The 22,246-nt window shown below is 34.9% G+C and overlaps 2 protein-coding genes across 2 annotated transcripts; both read left to right on the top strand.

Annotated features, from left to right (window-relative positions):
- Window positions 1-2: 2 nt before the first annotated feature.
- Window positions 3-11,674, top strand: LOC135694326 (5'-AMP-activated protein kinase catalytic subunit alpha-2). Its single transcript, XM_065213010.2, has 17 exons — window positions 3-170; window positions 1,217-1,358; window positions 2,183-2,276; window positions 2,540-2,622; window positions 3,406-3,467; window positions 3,829-3,916; window positions 5,111-5,180; window positions 5,755-5,803; window positions 6,486-6,591; window positions 7,275-7,377; window positions 8,052-8,166; window positions 8,496-8,548; window positions 9,081-9,111; window positions 9,383-9,463; window positions 10,078-10,148; window positions 10,616-10,681; window positions 11,256-11,674. Exons 1-17 carry the CDS (start codon window positions 35-37, stop codon window positions 11,520-11,522), a joined length of 1,617 nt encoding a protein of 538 aa, XP_065069082.1. The 5' UTR covers window positions 3-34; the 3' UTR covers window positions 11,523-11,674.
- Window positions 11,675-13,697: 2,023 nt separating this feature from the next.
- On the top strand, window positions 13,698-21,870 carry LOC135694333 (palmitoyltransferase ZDHHC21). Its single transcript, XM_065213020.2, has 7 exons — window positions 13,698-14,062; window positions 15,152-15,241; window positions 15,768-15,879; window positions 16,295-16,439; window positions 17,150-17,263; window positions 18,111-18,160; window positions 19,248-21,870. Exons 1-7 carry the CDS (start codon window positions 13,897-13,899, stop codon window positions 19,396-19,398), a joined length of 828 nt encoding a protein of 275 aa, XP_065069092.1. The 5' UTR covers window positions 13,698-13,896; the 3' UTR covers window positions 19,399-21,870.
- Window positions 21,871-22,246: the final 376 nt, after the last annotated feature.

Raw genomic sequence — 22,246 nt, 5'->3', positions numbered from 1 at the left:
AGCTCCAATCCTCAAAAAGATTCAACAAGCCAAGATGGATCCTGTGTTTCACTCACTGGGTCACCATCAAACTCGTGAACAAAGAGATGAAAAATCGCAACCATTGCTCAAAATAGGACACTATGCTCTTGGAGATACTCTTGGTGTCGGAACCTTTGGAAAAGTGAAAGGTATTGAATAGTGAATCGCCAACTATTTAACATCGTAAACAGCTGATTTTTGTATATTGGTTTTCCTCTCGATCTTCTTCTCGAGAAGTAATTTCATACACAAGTAAACGCTTTTATGGAATATATGAAACAATGAATAAACAATTAGAAGGTTGCTTAAGTTAAGGCAATGAAACATATATACGGTTTGAAATTATGCTAGCATCAATCAACCCTGTTTAGTATCAACGCCTTTTGCTTCTCTTTTTATTACACACGCAATATTTATTATTATTTAAGTCATTATTCTTGTAGCCATCTTAAAGGAATGGAATATTTTTAAGAATATCAAGTCTTTCAAATGAGGATTTTTAAAGTTGGGGCAATAATGCATGACTAGTAGCAGGAAAGCTATGGATACATAAATTGAAACTTTGCTAGACTGATGCTGCCAAGTACAATTCTGTACAATTTAATCAGATAATCAATTTATATTATTAAGAAATATTGTGTTTCTAATACTGTTGACAGTTTGTGCTTAACTTAAGCAAGCTTTATAGAGAGATACAGATACAAAAACCTTAAATTTACATCAACTTGTAGCAAATACACTCTGGTGTCTCTGTGTTCTTTTTATAATGAAATATCTACATACCCCCTATTAGAATGAAGAGGAAATTTCTGTAATCCAAAGGGATAACTTTGACAAGACATTTACTATTATCACGTTTTGACTCATAGTATCATTGATTAACACTTTTAGTTAAGCCTTGCTTAGTCATGCTGTGAAAACGTTTTTACTACTCTTACGCTGAATATGTAATGTGGCCTAGTATTATATCCTGAACATATAAGTTGTTATGTTATGTTCGTTCAGCCGTAGTTTATCTTTCAAGATACTCTTCGTGGCATTCTAATAAATTTCTACTGAGCAGTCACATAATCTCTTATTGTTTAAACCTTGGTTATTAGATGTTGCACATATTGTATATCCATACATATCAATGTAAGAGGGTTAAAATGCTAAAGTTAAATATATGCTATGATCGTGTTGATTTTTTCTTCAGTTGCTAAACACCACATAACTGGTCACCAAGTTGCTATCAAAATTCTTAACAGACAAAAGATTAAAAGTCTTGATGTAGTTGGGAAGATAAAAAGAGAAATTCAGTTTCTGAAGCTCTTCAGACATCCGCATATCATCAAATTGTGAGTATGGCTTAATATTTTATATAAAAATGCTAGACTGTTGTCCATTCTTTTTTTAGTGCTGTGAAATGGAAATTGGTTATTTTTGCATGCTTGTTTTTTAATGTAATAACAGGCCCATGTAAGTGGCCCAGTGCTTGTGTGATTTCTCTTTATCAAGCAATCGCTCTAAAAATGACAATAATAATAAACAACACTAAAAGTGTCTGTAGTGATGACAAAAACCATATGATCTGGTTATAAGATACTTTTCCTAAGATACTCACAGTTTCTGCCAGTGATCAAATGCTTGCACGGTTGGGGTTGCACAAGTGCTGATGTGATCGCAAGTGATTGCTCACGTCAAACGAAAAGGCCTATAATAAGGATACAAAAATTGTGCAAGTGGGCTTAAACCAAGATAAATATTTACAAACTATCCCATAGAAAGTTTAGAAATCCTCTTGATTAACAGGTCATAGCTTTTATATATGTGATATAGAGAGACATTGAAGGCCCTTTTCAATTTTGAAGATAGATAGCTTGTTCTAGCAACATGATGAAATCCAGCATTTTTATGTCAGGTTTTGCTATTATGAAATAACTGATTTTTTGCAGAAGAAACTAAAAATTCCATTTCAAGAGCAAGAAAAGGTGAAGTTGTAGAAATGAACTGGAATTTTCTTTACTAAAAGGTGTGCTCATAAAGAGCCTCCTTTTTGTCACTTTGGAAATTCTTCATATGTATAATTTTTTCTCCAATAAGATCCTAAATTTTTGTATCAACTGCAATTTGTAATGGCTGTTGTTTTGAAATATCATCTATACCCATTTTATTGTTTCAGGTACCAAGTGATCAGTTCACCATCTGATATTTTCATGGTCATGGAATATGTCTCTGGTGGAGAGTTATTTGATTACATTCTAAGTCATGGAAAGGTGAGGCCTTGCCAGTACTAAATGAGTATAATTTGATTTTAGCTCAAGTGGTGGCAATAACAACAGTTTATTCAGCCACAAATCAGGTAGCTATATAGCAAGTGGTTTTAAGGTGACTTTTCACCTGGCAAATAATTTAAAGTTTATGGTATTTCAAATCAATCATATAGTGCTGAGCAAAACTCATTATAAGAGGTTTCACTTGCTATGCTATAAAAGATTAGTTGTTGTGATAGACAAGTTGATTAATTTCCTCCTTTCAGCTTCCTGAGAAAGACTCCAGGCGGTTTTTTCAACAGATAATATCAGGAGTTGACTATTGCCACAGACACATGATTGTTCACAGGTATTAACTGAAAGTCATTTCATTTTGGTCAGGAAGGGTATTTCACCAGAGAATCCCCTTTGCAAAAAACAGTTTCAAAAGTAGACTTTTTCCTCGCTAAAGTCTTGCTCACATATAATTTCCACAATGTACCCAAAAATAAAATACTTTTATAATCAAAATTGTGCAATACAACTGAAGTCTTCCTGTTTGAATTTTAGAAGCTTCAGAGGAAGTATAGTTACATTACAACCCATGAGTGCTGAACACATAAATTACCTTCTTTGAACCCTTAAAATATTTCTTACACTGAGACCTGATTTGTTATTATTAATAATTATTCAGTGCTCAGATTTGGTCAAAAAAGGTTATTGGGCAACACTAGATCAAAGTGATTTACATATCCTTTTTCTGAAATATTGTTATGTATGTCAATTTTCCTGTGCATGGTGAAATTTTGTAATCTGATGAAGACTGTGGCAAGGAGTATTGTGTTCAAGGAATTTTAGGATCACCACCTCCTGGGCCCTCTCAACAAACAAAGTAAAAGATACATTATAGATCCTTCTTTCAAAAGTTGAAGGAAACTGTTTCAAATCAAGACTTATCTTTTCCCTTGCTCATTTTTCATTTAACCTAATTGAAGTTTACTCAGGGATAGGAGTCAGTAGAACTAAGTGCTATGTGGTTATATGTCTTACATTTGTTGTGTGAAGAATGTTAATGGCCAAGCCTGAAGTATCATTGCTTCCTATGTCATATCCAATAAATTGGTATTCTACAGATTATGCTCTTACTCTTAAGGGATTTAAAGCCAGAAAACCTATTGTTGGACAACTATGGGAATGTAAAAATTGCAGATTTTGGTAAGGTCTATAAGAAAATTTACTTTTTTTATTCCAAAGTCTCTTTAGACAAAAACTGTTCTCAATTGTGATATTTGCTGTTTTTGCTCTTGTTTAAATATATTGTTTAGTAAAGAATACATTCTATTACTAATGAATATCTCTGAATTATTGTATTATCACATCATTGAAAATGCATTAAAATGAATATTATTAAATTTTTATCAAATAACATTTTCTTTTGTTGGAAGAATAGCTTTCTGAAAACAACATCTTTAGATTAATAGGACATGAATCTTTCTGCTAGCTTTTCATAGTTTTTCCTTTTAAAATAGCTGCTATAAGGAAATATATCAATTATGCCTTTCCGTTTCAATTAAAGGGCTTTCTAATATGATGCATGATGGTGAGTTTTTAAAGACAAGTTGTGGATCCCCTAACTATGCTGCACCAGAAGTGATCTCTGGAAAGTAAGTACTGATTTCTGCACTAGCAATAGTACCCATCTATCTATCTGCTAGACTTTTATGTTGACAGAGACTTCATAAAATGTGATGTCTTCTTATACATTACTATTATTTCTAAAACAATCACCAAGGTTGAAATGTTCCAGGTTTGAATGCGAATTTCTCTCCTTTCATTTGATATCTCTTCTGGGCAAATTTTGCTACATATTTTGCTGATAATTTTTTTAGATAAAATAAAAAGTGATGATTGTTTTTTTGAAAGAGTTTTGAAATCAATGCAAAAAGCTTAATTTCAAACATTCACGACCCAAATAAAATGAAGAAGACACCAAGGAAGAAAATTCCAGGGAGAAAGATAAAAATATATAGATTCAATGGTATAAATTTTCTTATTGTAAAAGTATTTTTTGGCTCAAGAAAACAATTGCATTTGAGCATTTAAGCATCTAAAAATATTGGGTCATTTCATGTCAAATATTCTGCAAAAAACATACAGTAGAAACCCGCATGAAAGAACCTGTTTTTTTAAGAACCCTAAGGCTGAAATTTAATCTTTTCAAACCCATAATTATAAACCCCCAAGAGGCTGAAATTTGGAACAGTTTTTATATATAAATATATAAAAATGGTCTTAAGGGTGGTATCTTTACATGCTATTCAGCTTAGAATAAATCAGGTTATGGTAGGCTGCATTCAAACTGGACAATTGAACAACACAAATTCACTTGATTGCTTGAAATTTGACATGAAAAACAAAGCTTTGGTGTGTCTGTATGAATTCTTGCAGTGGAAAACATTGTTAATGTGTGCATGCCTTGTATGTATATAGAAACCTTGTAAAGAACCTTTTAGACTGGAATTTAGAATAGCAGCCTGTTGATAAAGTTCCTTTATGTGGGTTTCTCTTGTAACTTGTCACCCACCCTCCCAGATTTTGTTGACAGTATTTAGTCATTTGCAGGAAAAATATCTGACCTTGCCCAAATTTTTAGGTAAATGGGTTTGCCGAAATTTTCAGACCAGTGGGTTCAGACGTTTCAGAGATATAATCAACTAGTTTATTCTTATTGAAACTGTGATTATACTCAGGGTTCATGGCAGCTTGCAAAAACTGTCCTGACTTTATGTGCTGACTTTAATGTTCTAAATCAGTCGCGGTCTTTTGATTTCTTTAAATTATTTCTATTGCCATTTCAGGCTTTATGCTGGTCCTGAGGTTGACATTTGGAGTTGTGGTATCATCCTCTATGCCCTGCTTTGTGGCTCAGTAAGTCAATTCTAGTTATTCTGAATGTCCCCAGCTGTTCAGCACTTTAATTAATTGTAGCAAAGTTCAAAAGTTCCAATATTTGTTTGCAATAGGTCGAGTTTAGGTTATCATCAAGGTGTTAAAATAGGAAACTGTTTTATGACAGATGGTCAAGTTTATGATGCATGAAACTGCAAACCCTATCTCTTTTCTAGAGTTTAATGTCGGTCTGTGTTTTATTGGTTTCTAGAGTCTAATATCAGTCCGACACGGTTTGTGTTATGTGGGAAACTTGAACTATATTTAGAAGCTGTAAATTCATTCTAGTAAGCCATGTTTTTGGGCCAATCTTGGACTATACGTAATGAGTTAATCAGTTAAAACAAAATAATGGAAATAAACTGCTTTCATTTCAAAAGAAACACATTTTAAACTTCGAAATAAAAGATAACAAGACAACGGTGCACCGTGTAGGGCTTTCTCGAATTTCAAAAGATTGACTTCTCTTTTTAATTTTTCTTTTTACTCAGACCTGATTTATGAAACAGGCTATATTTTACTGTTTACTTATATTTGCTTTATTTATTCCCAGCTGCCATTTGACGATGAACACATTCCAACTCTCTTCAAAAAAATCAAATGTAAGTTGCTTTTGTATGCAACATGATTTCGTTATGTGACGAAATTTTATGGTCCATAATTTTGTTGTTGCTTTAAATCTCAATCAATACTTTATACTCCCTCTTCTATCATCTTAAAGCCAATATTCTTTATAAATCTTATGTCTCACATTTGTGTTATTTTGTCTTAAACGATGACATCGTTTTTGTGGCAACTCTTCTCCCAGGCTCCTAAGGTGTATTTCCTGAGTGACTGGATTTCAAGATATAACCTTGGACATGCCAAAAAGGCTTTCACTTTTCAGCTCTTACTGCAAAGAAGAGCATCTCTATCATAAACAGGAATCTACCAACCTCCCCTTGTTCAAAAGAAATTTGCAAAAGCATCTAAAGAGCTGCAATAAACTTGAAACACGACTCCCTGGAAGAGCCCAGCAAATAGGCCCTAACAGAAACTACTTTTTCTCCTGTATAAATGTAAAATTGTACTATAGCTTTCGTATATTTTTTCTAATGCTGAAGGGATTTTGTGCATTAAATAATTCAATATGAATAATTTACAATATGAATAGTCAGTCATAGAGTCCGTTATCATTTAAAAATTGCTCTATTAGACTTGCCCAGTAGCTCGGTATAGCCAACATATTTCTCTTCCATATGTTTATGCAGGTAACTGATTTCTTTGATGTTCTGCTTTTTACAGCTGGCTACTTCAGCATTCCACCACATCTCTCCCCATTGACTGCAAGTCTTGTAACAGCTATGCTTCAAGTTGATCCAATGAAGCGAGCAACCATGGATTTCATCAAGTAAGTATCTTCTTTGCCAAAGGCTGAAATAGACACTAGCATGTCCTTGGAAATAAAGGACATATTGGTATTTGCAGTGATTCCTACGGTTTGGGGGGGGGGGGGGTGGTGGTGGTTGCGTAAAGGCGTGGTTTCTCTCTTTTTGCAGAATAGAATAACTTGAGTACGCATTATGTTTATGAAAGCCTTTAAATTGCATTTCTTCCCAATTACTAACAAGCATAAAATTCCCTGATATGCGTTCCTAGAGAAAAAAGCTTTTTTTGAAAATACTAAAGACATGAGACGCAAGACGTAAAAGCTTTTATGTCAACCAAAACGGCGTAAAGATTAAGCAAGGAAGTCTATGCTGTTCCTGAATGGTTGGGAAGGAATGTCTTAGTGGAGCAAATAAGGGACTCCTGCTGATGAATATGCAACGTTCCTGGGAAAGATATTCTATTATCTTTATCATTTACGGTGAGGTTTCAGGTAAATTTATCATATGCAGACTGACATTTTTAGAAGGGACTACAAAGGATTCTGGTGCATTTACATGTGCATAAAAAGTATTCTTAAGAGAAACTTACCTTGGATACACGAAGCAAGAGCCCATCATTTTTTAACCTGATCCCTAGAATTGAAAGAAATTAACTAGTTTTATAAATTTTTTGTCAAATTCAGTGAATTTTATTCTTTTACAGAGAGCATGAATGGTTCAAAGAAGATCTGCCTGCATATTTGTTCCCTTCACTTGATCATGATGGGAATTCCCTAGATGAAGATGCAATCAATGAGATATGCGAGGTATGTTTACAAAATGCTTTGCTATATTTACTCGTAATTAATCTTTAATTTTCCTCAAATTTCCAACATTAAAGACTCTGGTTTGATGAATCTAATGATACCGCTCTCGTCTTGGCTTTTTATCACTTCACACATTTTTGTCTTCTTTTATCAATGTTAAGAATTTCATGTGTGTTTCACTGAAAGCTGTGATTCAAGAAGTTCTTATTTCACAATCCCTTTTCTCTTTCTCCTGGCTGTCTTAAACTGGATACCAAAGCATCACTGCAAAGATAAAAAAGGATGTATAAAGGAATGAAATAATTTACAATGTCGAAATTGTATTCAGTATCAATTTTTGGAGGGTGGCTGTGTGTACACGAAATTTCCACGCCAGCACGAATAGCTGCATAAAATGCTACCTTATTTTGTCAGCGTTCTGATGCGCCGTGTTGCGCCATGTTGCTTTCTGTGTTAATTCAGTTATAGGCTATAATCGGCTAGGAAAGGTAAGAAGCGAAAAATAAATGTAAAAACAAAATCTTGAAAAGAGTTGATTGGAGTCTAAAACTGCATAAGAAGGCAATGACACATGATTTTGAGTTGTTTTGTTTCCATAACTTTACAAGGCTCGGCTTATTAAAGCCTTTTCACGACCTGATAATTTAAGCCTTAGAGAGACTGAATCTTTTTAGAAATTCCAAGTCGAAGAAAGTGATGTTCGTATTGCACTAGCTGCTGGAGATATGCATGATCAACTATTGGTGGCATATCAGCTGATTCTAGATAACAGACGCATCAATGCAGAAGGTGCTGGATTTTCACATTCATTTAAATTCCCATTATGTTTTTCTCTGATATTCATTTTGATTTTAGATTTGTAAAGTTCTCTATTCCTCTTTTTCTATCATTAGATGTTTTTCCGCTACCTATTGGTTAACGAAAGTACATCAGTTTTTTTCGTCACATTGAAAACAATCTTTGAAGTAACTCACAAAACATGATTCATGGCCAAATAGAAAACGAAACTTTATTTAATATAAGATCCCAACAATATAATAACGGTGATGCTGTTTATACCAATCAAAATAATTTACAAAACTGTTGGTTTCTTTCTAATTGTTTTTATTTGTTTTTAGCTAAAATGACTCCAGGTTTTATTCCTACTCCATCGAGGGAAAGGTCAGGAAGTGTGAGTATTTTGTGGCTTCTCATACCACATAGCATAAAATTCGTGATAGTTTTGAGTAACTCGTGCCACATAGCAAAGAACTTGCGATAGTTTTGTTGAGAAAGTTTATTCCATCACATTTTACTTTCATCGCTTTGGTGCTTTCTTCAGCAAATCCCTACACAGCATCGATATATCGTATCCAAAGATGTAAAATTTATTTGGAAACTGCAGAGGAATAAATATTTGAAGATACCTTGATCACTCCCATTTTCAAAGGATAGACAGCCTCATTTCTCTGTTACGAGCCCTTAGCTTTTATATTTGATAATTCAATAAATATTGTAATGCTAAATATGATACTAATAAGCAATGGATAAGGCAGTTTTGTATAAATGTCGTATTTTTCAGCAGAAAAAGAAATTAGCACTTTTTACCTGTTAATGAATATTGAGAAGTAGTACCCTATGTGACTTCCCCTTGCCGCTACGTCCATGTAGATATCTCATTTTCTAAATCCGATTCCATGCCTTATGCTTAAGTTCTTTTTCAGCTACCTACTTCACCCAGTGGAGGGAAATCTGGTAGGTTTTGCCCCCTTTTAAACCGCTTATATTAGTAGATACAGTTCTTTAACGATACATTGGTTTTCTTGATGTATTGTTGAAATCTTGGTACCTGTATAGCATGATTATAATTTTTTGTCTATTTCTTGATTCTGGACCTATCTTGTCAGACTTTCCTTATTTATGAAAACTGTTATGGCATCGTCAGTGAATTAAACTAATGAATTAACTTTAGGAAGAGCTATTATGAAAATTAAATTAAAAGTATAACCAAAAATGTCATTCACAGGGTCATTTCCAAGACGACGTGCCACTGTCTCAGCTGCAAGTGGCTCAAAGGGAGCACAAAGACGTCCCAAATGGCACCTTGGTAATTCTGACTCAGTTTTTTCGAAAAAATTATTGCTATTGTACTTTCTGTCATACCATTTGAGGAAAATTACCCCAAACAAACCTTGTTTTGTCTACTGCTTTAGATAAGACTACTTTAGATTACTTTAGATTTTTTGCAATAGAACATTGACTTCTCTTCTCGGACATAGACTTCTCGGACGCGAATTACTTTTAGGCTATAAGCATGAGTTTTTGAGTCAGCCGTTCCGTATGGATATTTGTCAGTGTTTTTATCGTTTCCAACAATCTCTTTCTTGATTTCCTTTCAAACTCTCCTATAAAATTTCTGACCGAGTTCCTTTTCATTGCATTTTCTAAAACCCTTGTTTTGCTGTAAGTACATTCTCCTTTATGTGTCATTGATATTCCAACAATAATTATTAATTGTTAGTGATGATAATAATGATAAGTGTCACATGTGTCTTCTCTTATCTTCTTTCTTCGATGTTGCCAAAATATCAGTCGTCAAATTTGAAATGAGTTTGTGTTGATTTAACAAAATGTTTTATTCTTTTGAGATACTGAACCTCGTTATACTTTTCCATGAGCAGTTATGTTGTATCTTCTATTTATTTTGTAAATTCTCCTTAGGCATCCGGTCTCAGAGTCGACCACAGGACATAATGGCAGAAGTGTACAGAGCGATGCTGCAGCTTGGATATGTAAGTTCAACTGTTTGTTAACACAAACGCCTGTTTTTGATTGGACAAGAAGAGCTTATGCATTATCAAATGGTCACTCTCGTGACTTGACCAATCAAGCCCCATTCTTTCTGTTTTTTTATCAAGTTTTTTAAAGATAAGACAATGAATTTTGCTAATTCGTAAATTCGTATAGTGCTAAAGTAAAGTAAGAATTTTTTCTTGGCTTTATTGTAATCTGGAATGTTGACAAAATTTTGGAAAGTTTCTAGGCTATTTCAAAAAGTTTAAGTGAAAAATATGTTGTGTTTCTGCAACAGGAAATTTATGCAAGGCTGGTAGAGCGAAGAAAGTCTTTCTGTTTGCGGGCATTTTAACACTTATAATACTCTGAGATGCATTAATAAAAAACTTAATGATGTTTGACTACTTAATTAACGATCCTTTTCATAAAAACCCAAGGAATCATTTCTTTTCTTTCGCTCAAGGAATGGAAAATAATCAACCCCTTTTCTGTGCGAGTGAGAGCTAGAAACAAGGCAACAAACCGATGGGTAAGCAGTTCTTAGAAATTGGTCACCTCTTTTACTTTGTGAGCTACGATGAGCTACAGGGCTGGAGCAGTCAGATCAGTTCTTATATGGAAATCCACTACAGCTTGCAATCTTTGAAGGAAGTACCAATTCTTGCATTCTACAAATCACAATAAAAAACTGTATGAATCTTAGGAACTCTTACATCAACAACTTCTGTAAAATATGAAACTAAATAAATATGTTGTATCTTGTATATGCTAAGGTCTTCGAGATTTTGATTAGCGTCCTTTGAATACAAAAAACATTGTTGCAATATAGAAGTTGAAAGATAGGTAGGAATAGAAAAAAGCTAACCAAATTGTCTAGAAATGAGCATGTACAGCTCTTAAGGAACCTTGCTATACGACAAGCATGACGTCAAATGACAGTTTATCACAATAAGTTGTTAGAGAGATGTGGGAAGGTTTGAATACATTGCTACAGCTTTTATTAATGCTGTCTTTGCTTATTTGGTTTAGTATAACCCTAAACGGGTTATTAATTGACAATGGTGAACACATAGACTTTCTAACTTGTTGTCTTGCCTCCTTAGGTTAAGATCCACCTTCAGCTGTACCAGGTTGACAGCAAGAGTTTTCTGCTGGATTTCAAAAGCTTGGCTGCAGATGACGAAAATTCTAGTGGTAGATCATCAGGCCCTTCCTCTGGGCGTTCTACTCCCCGATCTTCGGTCAGCTCAACAGCTCCACTTGAAATCCAAGCGGGAAATTACAGCAAGGCGAGATTTGATTCATCCGCCCACCATATCATGGAATTCTATGAAATGAGCTCTGACTTAATCGTGGCGCTTGCATGCTAAAATAGTTAGTTTAGAGAAATTTATGATGGTATTGTTACTGTTTTACGATGATGATCTACACGAGAAATTCATATAGAAACTGCCTACTTTAAATCCCGGTGTTCCAAAATCAAGTTTAAATCCCGGTGTTCCAAAATCAAGTTTAAATCCCGGTATGAAGGGGTTCCAAAAAAATTCTTCACAGCTCTTCCTAAAGATGTGAGGGTTGGTTTATACATCGGGATTTAAATCTAGAAAAGTGCAAAAAGACCCCAATTTTTCCTAATTAGTATACACTCTCTAAAGTAGCTGCACTTAGGAAGTTGACTGAATAACGTGCGCGTTCATGATTAAAGGTTTTTTCGTGGACATGATCGTGCCATTGTGTGGATTGTAACGGTCCAATCCAATAGTATAAAAGACCTGACGATGGTTTTTGTTTTTTCTAGTCATCTTCTGATCACCACTGTTGTGATTGTCTAAATTTTTAAAAAGGTATGTCACGTTAACATTGTGACACATCAAGAATTTCGTACAAGTTTTAAATTTCTATCTGTCTCTCAATCACTGCTGTTTTCTATGGCAGTGGAACCTTCGCAAATTTTGTGTGTGAGCTATTGGAATGACCGCTCTAGTTAGAAAATGCATGTGATTGACGCAGAAAAAACTGCCGTTATATGAATTTTTGTGTTAGCGCGGAGTTTTTTATTGGCCAACCCATTTATCAGCTGACAAAATTCAATTCAGTCACAGATCACAGCAGAGGTTAGGGAGTCTTTGTTGGTGAAAACAAACTGAACTGTTATTGTAATGTTACAACAAATTAAGAACCCATCCTCAAAGTTCTGGAAAAATTTAGAACAGCCAACCGGAACTTCAATTTAATGGTGCCTATTAAAAAGCGTGTAGATGAGACATTGCCTTTTGATCTCTTGTCTTGTAATTTAGCAATTTGACCCCTCGATATAATTTTGTAGTTTTGTGTTCTTAACTGCTTTTAAATACACATGCAATGACACGTTTTATCATTTAATTATAACATTAACAGAGAGAATTTATTGCCCATCAGCCTTGCTGCTTGCTGTAAATCAGTCTTTAACTCACAATCAACGACCCCTTTGAAAGTCAATGCATCTAGAACCAGTTGATATTTCTTAAAATTATTTTTTTTGCTTGACTACGATCACCCAGGCCCAGCCTTTTGGTTTAAGACTGCAAAAATGCCAATGCTTTCTCTTTGTTTTCTTTGTAATATTTTAGGGGGTGAAGAAGCATGATTTGTCACCTACCCCTTAAAATCCGTAAGTCTTACACTTCTAATGCATTAAAGGAAAAGCAATTTGCACAATGCTAGTGAGTGAGTAACACGCCCTTTCTCGCATAATTTTTGCTTGATGTTTTATACTGACGTATTAAAATTAGGGTTTTCTCTAGACAACTTTAACTCTATTTTGAGCAATTTTGTAAATATATTCTTTGTGTGGAATTGCTACCTAGAAACCTCATTGCATCGTATGAACAGATTATAGAAGAAGAATCTTGTTCTTTGTCATGTTTTTTGTCTAGTGAAAGGGCCTCGACTAAAGGTCGCAGAGAAGAAGTGATGGGGAACTGAATCAAGAGGTTGAATCTGCCCCTCTCTCCTTATGGAGCTGTCAAAGTCTCACCGGTGCCACGACAGAAGCAAATAATTTAAAGCACCAAAGAAATTTCAAACACCATGAAAAAACTTTAAAAATTCCACAACCCCATAAAAATATGCAAAAGTATTTCACAAGCCTACTTTTAAATCTTCTCAACAATTGTTTTTCTGTAGCCGTGCCAATTTGAAGTTGAGTACCAAAGTGTTCGTAATTTGGCATCAAAATTTTGGCATTTTAGTACTAAAAATTATGTTACTTGGTTTCTTATTACGGGACCTAAAACTGCATATGGTTTTGAAGTTGAGCATTTTCGGAAGAACATAAACGCATATCGCCACGGAAAACGTTTGAAGATCAAATACCCAAGTATGATATCTTTTACAAAGAAAAATGAACCAAATTTCACAGATTTTTTATTTTCCTTGAGCCTATTAAAGTTTTTTACATTTGTGGGCATCCTATTACTAGTTTCTTAGAAACCAGTTTCCTATTCATAAAAACGTGTATTTTTATGTGTAAACGTGTAAACAACAAAAGGAATTTTCTATTTACTGAAAATTTGAGTTTTTTAAAATATTTTATTCTACAAAGGACACTGGCCCCTGTTGTGCGGGTCCCATCCCTCGCTATAAACTTTGGTGCGCGGCTTTAGATCTTTTTCTTAGATCAGTGTTTTCCGGTCACATGGCCAAAAAGAATGTGCCTGCACTCGAGGCCATGACAACAGAACTAGCGGAGACCGTTTGGACAAGATGGTGGTAAGGGTATGCGAAAGAAGGGTACGCGGAGATTGGGTTGGAATTTTTACCTGTACTTTTATATTTAGTTGCTGGGCATTTGCAGCGTACTGTTCCAATTTTACAATTATTCAGGAATTTTTCAGGAGATATAAGGATGAACGAACATATTTACATATAGGTGAGTTAGTCTCGTTTCCAATCAATTGTCGTTTCATTTTTATGTTTCGCTGTAAATTTGTTATTTGACATCTGCTTGGACACAATTTAAAGTTGTCTTATTGTAAATAAGTAAATTCTTGTTCGTTTTTTAAAATTTAACAAAACTAACATAATGAAACTCTTGTAAACATATTTTTTGCATGACAGTTCCTTGCGATCTTCGGCGGCAAGCACGCCCACCCCCCCCCCCCCCTTTATGAGGATTTGTCCAGAACAAGGGTTTACCTGCTAATCTAAGGATTATACCACTACCTTGATAAAGCGAATAACCCTCGACAGGGGCGCCTACACAGGGAGGGCTGAAGAGGCAGCTGCCCCTCCTGCCCTCTTCGAAGTGGGGCAGAGGGGGGAAGTAGTGCCCTGAAATATGATGACCACTTTGACTACTCTCGCTATGTTAATATCTATTAAAAAATACTAGAAAGATAATAACACCAGCATAAAAATGCAGAGAATGAGAAGTTCGTCTGTGAAAAGGTCAACCACAAGGGAGAGATCGACAAAGATAATAGATGATAAACAAAAGACATGTTCCCTGAGAAGTACTCCAGGAACCTAAGGAGGATAAATCGGTATAAAAACTTAGCGAGCAATCAAAATTTTACAACCAGCCCATTTATGAAAGCCATTATTATTATAAAACCAAATATTGTGAATAGTGAGTGACAAGGCCATTTAATAACCATTTTCATTTATGGATATTTTCGTCAACATTTTCTTTATGTTTAGAATCTTTAATTGTGAAAAACCCAGCTGTATGGGTGGCACATATTCAAGTTAATATTTTATTATGTTACACCTTTTGAATGCTAGAAAAGGCTCTTTTTCAAAGAGATTTTTTGCCATTTTGAAGGGGGGCATCTGCTCCCTCTTGCCTCCCCATTGCAATGCCAATGATTTCAAGAAAGAACCCTAAAATCCTCATTTTTAGGGACCTGGGCCTTGCTGTTTGGTGATGATTAGGGCTATTAATAGCTCATATCATTATATGAAATGCCATTGGTATAGAACAATGAAAAGACAGTTTGTGGTTTTATTTATTTTTCAGGTCATGCTTCCATTTCCGTGCTCACTATCTTGACTATGCTTCAGTGTGTGATGTCTAATGCAGGGCATCTTCATGATATTCGAAATGCTGGTTTGTGAAATTTTAACAATACCTTGTCCATATTGTTAGGTTTCATTTGATTTTAGGTTTTGGAAGGTTTAGAAATAAAAATTTCTTGCAATTTGACTTGTTGTTATATTTTTAAATCTGATTCTGTAAAACGCAAGCAAAAAAAAAACCAAACTTGTCCCCACATACACAAAAACAATCACACTTCAGGCTCACACCAAAAACAATCACACTCATAAACAACAACGCACAATAATCCCTTAGCAGCGCACAACAAACAATGTCAACAAAGACAAAGAGCAACAACACAAAACTCACAAATGAGAACAAAAACAACAGGTTGTCTCTCCATTCATACAACATGACTTTCAAACTATCATGTTATAGTAACATTCTGTATTCTGAACAAATGGAATTGGTTAGCTTTGGATTCAAATTCACTGAGAATATCATTAAGAGCAATTTAGATAACATCCTTTGACTTGAGATTTCTCAGATTTGGCATTATGACATTATAACATACCTATCCTGTATTGTCTTCTTCTAGAACTTCTGGGTTGGCATTTTTGTGATAGATGTCAAAAATTTAGACCACCGAGGTCACATCACTGCAGAAGATGTGGTCATTGTATTCGCAAAATGGATCACCACTGTCCATGGTAGGTAGTCAATCAGTCAATCCATAGGTATAGAAGACAAAGGGCTGCATCCCCCCCAAATCAGGCAAAATTTGTCGCTTGCAGGCTCCATTCAGAAAACTCTATCTCATTAAAGAAATAATATCCAGGCAAGACCCATTCTAAGCCCCCATAAAGATTTATCATCTCCCATGCACATTATTCAATCAGTATGAAGAGGAGATTTATTTAGCATAGGACAACGAAAAATTTAAATCAATGTACCTCTGCCTTCCCTACTCTTTGCTTAAAGCCATAATTTGTGATCTTTTATTCTAGGACTTAATCAACTTCTATTTTCTGCCTCACAGAATAAATTAACCTTTTCTCAAATGCTAACCATTTAAAAATGTAAAGATGCGTGTTTCCAGCTACTTATGGTCTTTTCTTTTTGTAGGATAAACAATTGTGTTGGTGAAGACAATGTAGCAAATTTTATACAGTTTTTATTCTATGCTGCCCTGATGTCATGGTCAACTCTGCTGATGTGCCTAGCATATTTCTTAGACTGGTTACCTGAATGTGCAGTTTGTAATTCTGATGTAATTGTCTGCTTGTAATGTTTTGGATATTAGACATTTTCAACATATTTATTTTCAATTTTAATTTGTCTAAGGAAGTCCCTTGAACACACTTGATATATAGGTATGAATCACTTTTGTGTAAGTTGTAATAACTTTATTCAAATCTATGTATAAGTGCCCCTAATCTATTCTAAAGTCCTAAAAATGATGTTGAAAGGCAAACATTTGAGAACATGCCAAAGTTGTTTGTTTGCACTTTTCAAAGTGCAAAGCGTCATATGATCAAAAATTCTAACCTTGGAATACATATCCAGTTATGAGTATCTCAAGCAGTATTCACTGTTCTAGTGTTCAAAATGAAAAATCAAAAGTTAAGCTTGAAAATACAAAAAGCCTGTTTTTATCTGTAACTGTGTGTGTGTATATACATATACATATATATATGCCCAAGCTTAGAATCTTTTATCATTATTCTGATGTTTGAAGTCCGAAGAGTGCCAGATTGAGTGTACCTTCTATGGCACCTTGTAGATATTGCTGAATTCCAATGATCAAATTTTTGTTTTTTCTGTCCAAAGATAACTATTAGCTAAATGTCACTATTTTTAATTGGTTTATCACTTTTGTGGCTTTTCCCAATATATGGTGAACCCTGCTCATGAAAAGGAACATTATAATTTTTTTGCTAGTTTTTGATATTTTGTAATAATTTCTGCTTCTTTTTTCAGTCAAATGAGAGATTCAGCATACACGTGGAAATAATATGCTTAACAATTATTTCAGTCGCCTTTGCTGCTTTCACATCGTTTATGTTTGTTGATAGAATGCTGTTAGTTGCAGCGGTAAGATTTCTTTGCTTTCACTTGCTGAAATTGTCTTTTCCATTTTTTAGAAAAGTAGATCCCTTTTAATACAGCTCAGAAAGCTACAGTTGTCTTTTGAATGCCCAAAAAGTATGTGCACTTTAAAACCTTAACATGGTACGTCTGACTAGGATATATTTTCTTGAAAGTACCTTACGGACAATTAAGAATGCCATGGCTACCCAAAGGAACATCAGCACACCTTGGTTATGCTAATTATAAATGGGAGTAGAAAGTTGTATCTATGACCATGACAACAAACCAAAACTCAGATTTTGGGAAAGTTGGAGGGTCATGGTAGCCAACATTCTGGTAGAAGATGGTACCTGATGACGATGAGAAGTTGTAACACATTTTGTGCCAAAAGAGGAAATTACACCAAAAAAAGGAAAGAAAACCGAATCCAAACCAATCATAATCCTATCCTTGGAAAAAGCTGTCTTTCTTGTTATTACCAATGGGGCTTTATGTATGTCTTCTCTTCGATGAAGTTTGTTGCTTGTTACAAATGAGTACTTCCTTCTCTTCCTCGCCATTTAATGCGAATCTACCGTAAGGCCTTGAATAGGTAGGTCCCCGGGGGCTTATTACCAAAAAATATTTTGGGGAAAGTGCTTATACGAAGTTGGGGGCTTGTCTTGCAGCTGCAAAACAAAATATTACTAGGGTAAATTTTCTTGTTCCATTTGAGGCTGGCCAGTATGCTTAAAAATGCTTATGCGAGAGTGGGGGTTATTCGAGAACTTTCATTATTTTGTATTGTTTTAGAATTAAGCATCTTATTTTCTTAAATAAGCTGAAAACCCAACTCATTGATATCCCATAGGATGTTACCACTCTTGAATTAATGAATGATAGACAAGCAATCAAGAAAAGGTATGCTTTTCTTGCATATTCGCTTTACAATACCTTTTGTAATAATTTTGTTTTAATGATTTCTTTTAACCGCACGTTACTTGAATGTTTTTTTCCCTTTCTGTGACACGTTTCAGTTCTTTTCCTATCAGCGCCCTTATCATAACTAGAATTTCCCAAAGTCTATTTATGTTAAATCCGTAAAGCATTCGTACTACTGCGAGGGCATATCTTAACTGCGGAGGAAACTTAACATAAAATAGACTTTGGGAATTCTATTTTATGCATTCTTTTTTCTCCAAAATGGATGCTTCTTTATACCGAGCACCAGTTCCTTAAAATGCGTTGGTGCAGATACTTTCAATCTTGTCCGGCTTGTTATGGAAACATTAAAAATCTCCCATTAAAATCGCAGTTTTTAAGCCTTGCAAGGGAACTCGTGGAAAGAAAAAAACAATATACGACCACTCTTTTTGTCAAAGCCTAAATCTGAACAGGTTTTTTGTTATAGGAACTTTTAACGTGATTCACTACAGGGGCGTGGTGGGAATTATTATGGACCGGAAAAATCAAATTTTTGGGGGCACACCATTTTGATGCTGATTGTTTCTTGTTCTCAGTTGTCATCACTTGTACTTGGGCTCACACTCAGGCACGGGGGGGGGAGTACTTGGCGTTCTTTAGGCCTCATTTTTTCCCTAAAGAATGATATCAAGGTTGTGGCATCAAAGATAATGGTGGCAAGCAGCGAAACGACCCCCTTGCTTCTCTAGAGCCCCCCACTCTATAATGTGATAAGGTGTCCCAGATGCTGCTAATGGACAGTGGCATATGATGGCTATGTCGATATTATTTAAGGTTCTTGATCCATCTAGAATCGTTTATCCGTAGGATTGCTCTCATTAGGATTGCTTTGTTCTGTTGAACAGATGCATTCACAAAGCTACTTGACCATGAATTTCACCAGTCAACTGGCAATTGTATTAGTATGAAAATATATAGTCGTCCCCTTTGCATTTGATTGAGAAGCAAAAGTTTTTCTTTCTTTTTTTATTCAGCAGTTCACTAGGCGCGCTCACCAAGTTTATTTTCTGGCTTATTTTTTTAGCTTCCTGAACGACCGAAAACCAACTTTTTACAAGCTTCTATCAAGATCATTTGGCACCTCAAATGTTGTTGATTGGTTTATGCCGTACGCGAAAAGGCAAATTAGGCCTTCTTACGAATATAATGCATACAATTGGCTGGAACACGTGTAGAAAATAAAGCCTTGCCTACTTTTCTATAATAATTCTTTAATTTGGAACCTTTTTCTGGTCCGTACTTAGTATACCTGAATTGAATTTAGTTGTAATTTTCGCACGAATTGCAAAATCGAGCTTCAAAAATTGTCACCAATTATGATACACCTGCTGCAAGTTTGATCATGAAACTCAATTGGCAAAGCGTTACTAATATGATAAAAAGCGAGATAGCTTCTATTTCATTCAATGCATTATCAGTTTTCGCGCCAGGCTATCTTTTAAACCTATTCACGAAATACTTAAGATAAATTTGCGCAATCCTACTGTCAATGTCTTGGTTTCAAGGATGAAAACTTATAATGGGCAGAAAGCTATGAATTTCTGGGGTGCTAAGATTAAAAATGAATGAATTGTCAAACAGGCACCCTCTCTTAACATTTTCAAAGTAGGTTGAATAGCAATATGCCTTTGTTAGTCTGACTATGTTATTTTTCTTATTCTGTATTTTAAATATCGAAGCAATTCTAATTAATTATTTTAGTTTGTAATATTGTAAAGTTTTCATGCAGCACCCTGAAATGTAGTCCTTTGGACAGATGGCGCTACCTTTTAAAATAAAAATGAAACAGAAAATGTAACCTAACAAAGCATCCGGGCATGCTAGGAAATTTCCCAAGACAAACCTCTTGTAGTGGTTTTTCGCTGGTGCAAACAGTTCAACAATTTTTCTATTGCTTTCAAACATGTGACATTTCTATCAAGTGATTCGCTCCCGTTCTGATCCTCTACTTAGATGAGGGAAGTTTATTTTCATTCTCTGGATCTAGATTTTTACACCAACAAGCCAATCATGTTGATAGATTTTCACGAATTGTCTGAGTTCTGCACCTATAAAATTCAATTGTTTGTTATTATTTTTTGCTTTAAGTGCTTAAGATTCTTAATTTCTTCTAGTTGACAAGAACTTGTTTCTTGTCGTTAGTTTCTTATATAAAAATATAAGAGCACGTTTGGACAGGGCCAGCATAGTCTTTTTCAAGGGATTTCCCAACTGATTTTTGCATGGAAATTTTTTCTTATGTCTGTTGAAAACGTTCCACTTGTTCCCTTTCCCCGTATCCTATAGGTTTGTGGGCTATGTATATATCTCCAGATTATTCTTGGACCCTGTGCATTCGGTGCGATGTCTAAACCGTTTTATTTTGTCTTCTTTCGTGCATAAATTGCAAATTACAATTTTTCTTAAGCTCCAATACAGCTTGAAAGTTTGCAATTTCAGTGACTGGGACAATTCGATCTTCGCAAATCTATAACATTATTTAATTGACTTTTTTACACCAACTAGAGCTCCGACTGTTACGTTTGTATCACATTAAAGCTACCTATTGATAGGAAATTTTTCCTCAGTTAGAATCCAACAAGCTTCTAAAAAATTATTTTTTTCATTGTTCAAAGTCTGCTTTGTAGACAAGAGCGTTACTGCTATACGAAGTTAAAGACAGTCTGCCTTATCTCAAGTTTGTTATAAATGAGTCAATTAAAATTATTCGTGCCATGGAATTTTGCTATTATTCGTGCCATGGGATTACTTGAAACATCGAGCCATTGGTGTCGTGATTTTATGTTTTCTATTTCTTTCCTAAAATATTACTAACTAAGCCTCCCCCCCCTCCCCTCATCCCCTGAGAACAACGAACCTGAGAACAAGGTAGAAAACGTAACAACGTGCTTTCTAATCTCTTCTACATTGTTTTGTAAAAAAACATAATTCCCACTGGTCGAAATAAAGACAGGATGATTTATGAAAAAACCATAAGGATATTTTGTCTGAGTGGCATTTTGTCCAGCGGAGTTTTGTCCGTGACATATTGTCCGGTGACAATATCTAGCTCGGATGCTCCCAAAATGGCCAATATTGGAAATAAATGGCCAAAAAACGCAAAATTTTCCGGTGCTTCGCCCCGAACCCAATTAGAGGGTCTTAACATCGCCCCAAACCCCCCATTTGTCTTAGAACTTGCTTCGCAAGTTTTTATTTTCGCCGATGACACAATTTTCCCTTATTTCGACCACTGATTCCGAGGGGGAAAGATGGATGGCTGAATTTGCCCTTGGAATCCGGCGTCACTGTTCCAAGACTTTTGGAAGTGATTGTAGCAAACTCTTTGGAAAATAAATAGTGTTTTTTAATGGTCTTTTAAAAACAGCTTTAGCAATTGTGAGCAGACTGTCTTTAAGTTAGGCAACCATGTTTTCTGGTAGGATAAAATGGTCAGTACCCTTACATTTGAAGAACACATTGCAAAACAATATTTATGATATATTACTAGAAATGAGGTATTTAGAAAATTAATCTGGTATAAGTTTCTCTTTTTAACTTTTTTAAAGATGTACCAAAAGAGTAGCCTAATATTTTGCAGTATTGAATTGCATCAGTTAAAATATACATTTTTTGTAATTCTAATGAATATAATGCACTGGTATAGAATATTTAATTTGTTTTTGAATAATACCTTCATGAATTCAGGTAGGATTCGTTGTCCAGGGCATTTTTCATGTCCCCTAGCACCTATATCGCCCACTTCCTAACTTTTCCGCTGACACAACAACTTCCTGTTTTCCAAATGGCCTTCATTAAAGGACTCCTTCCATGTTTGTTGCTGCCTTTTCACCTTTTCTTTTAGATATCCCTGCATTGCTTTTCCCATTCTTTTTCTTTGCTTCTCTCTATTTAAAACTCCACCCATACTACTCGCTGCCTTTTAAAGGGAATTAGGAAACAAGTTTATCTTCTTTCTGATTAGAATGAACGAGAATTGAACTTGGTTCAGAAGTTGATGCCATTTTTTAGAAGAAATATTTA

The sequence above is a fragment of the Rhopilema esculentum genome, chromosome 8, assembly GCF_057945365.1.
Source record: "Rhopilema esculentum isolate cy_ngs chromosome 8, ASM5794536v1, whole genome shotgun sequence".
Classification (NCBI taxonomy): Eukaryota; Metazoa; Cnidaria; class Scyphozoa; order Rhizostomeae; family Rhizostomatidae; genus Rhopilema; species Rhopilema esculentum.
The sequence above is the reverse complement of the archived record's forward strand: the minus strand, read 5'-3'. Positions and strand labels throughout refer to the sequence as shown.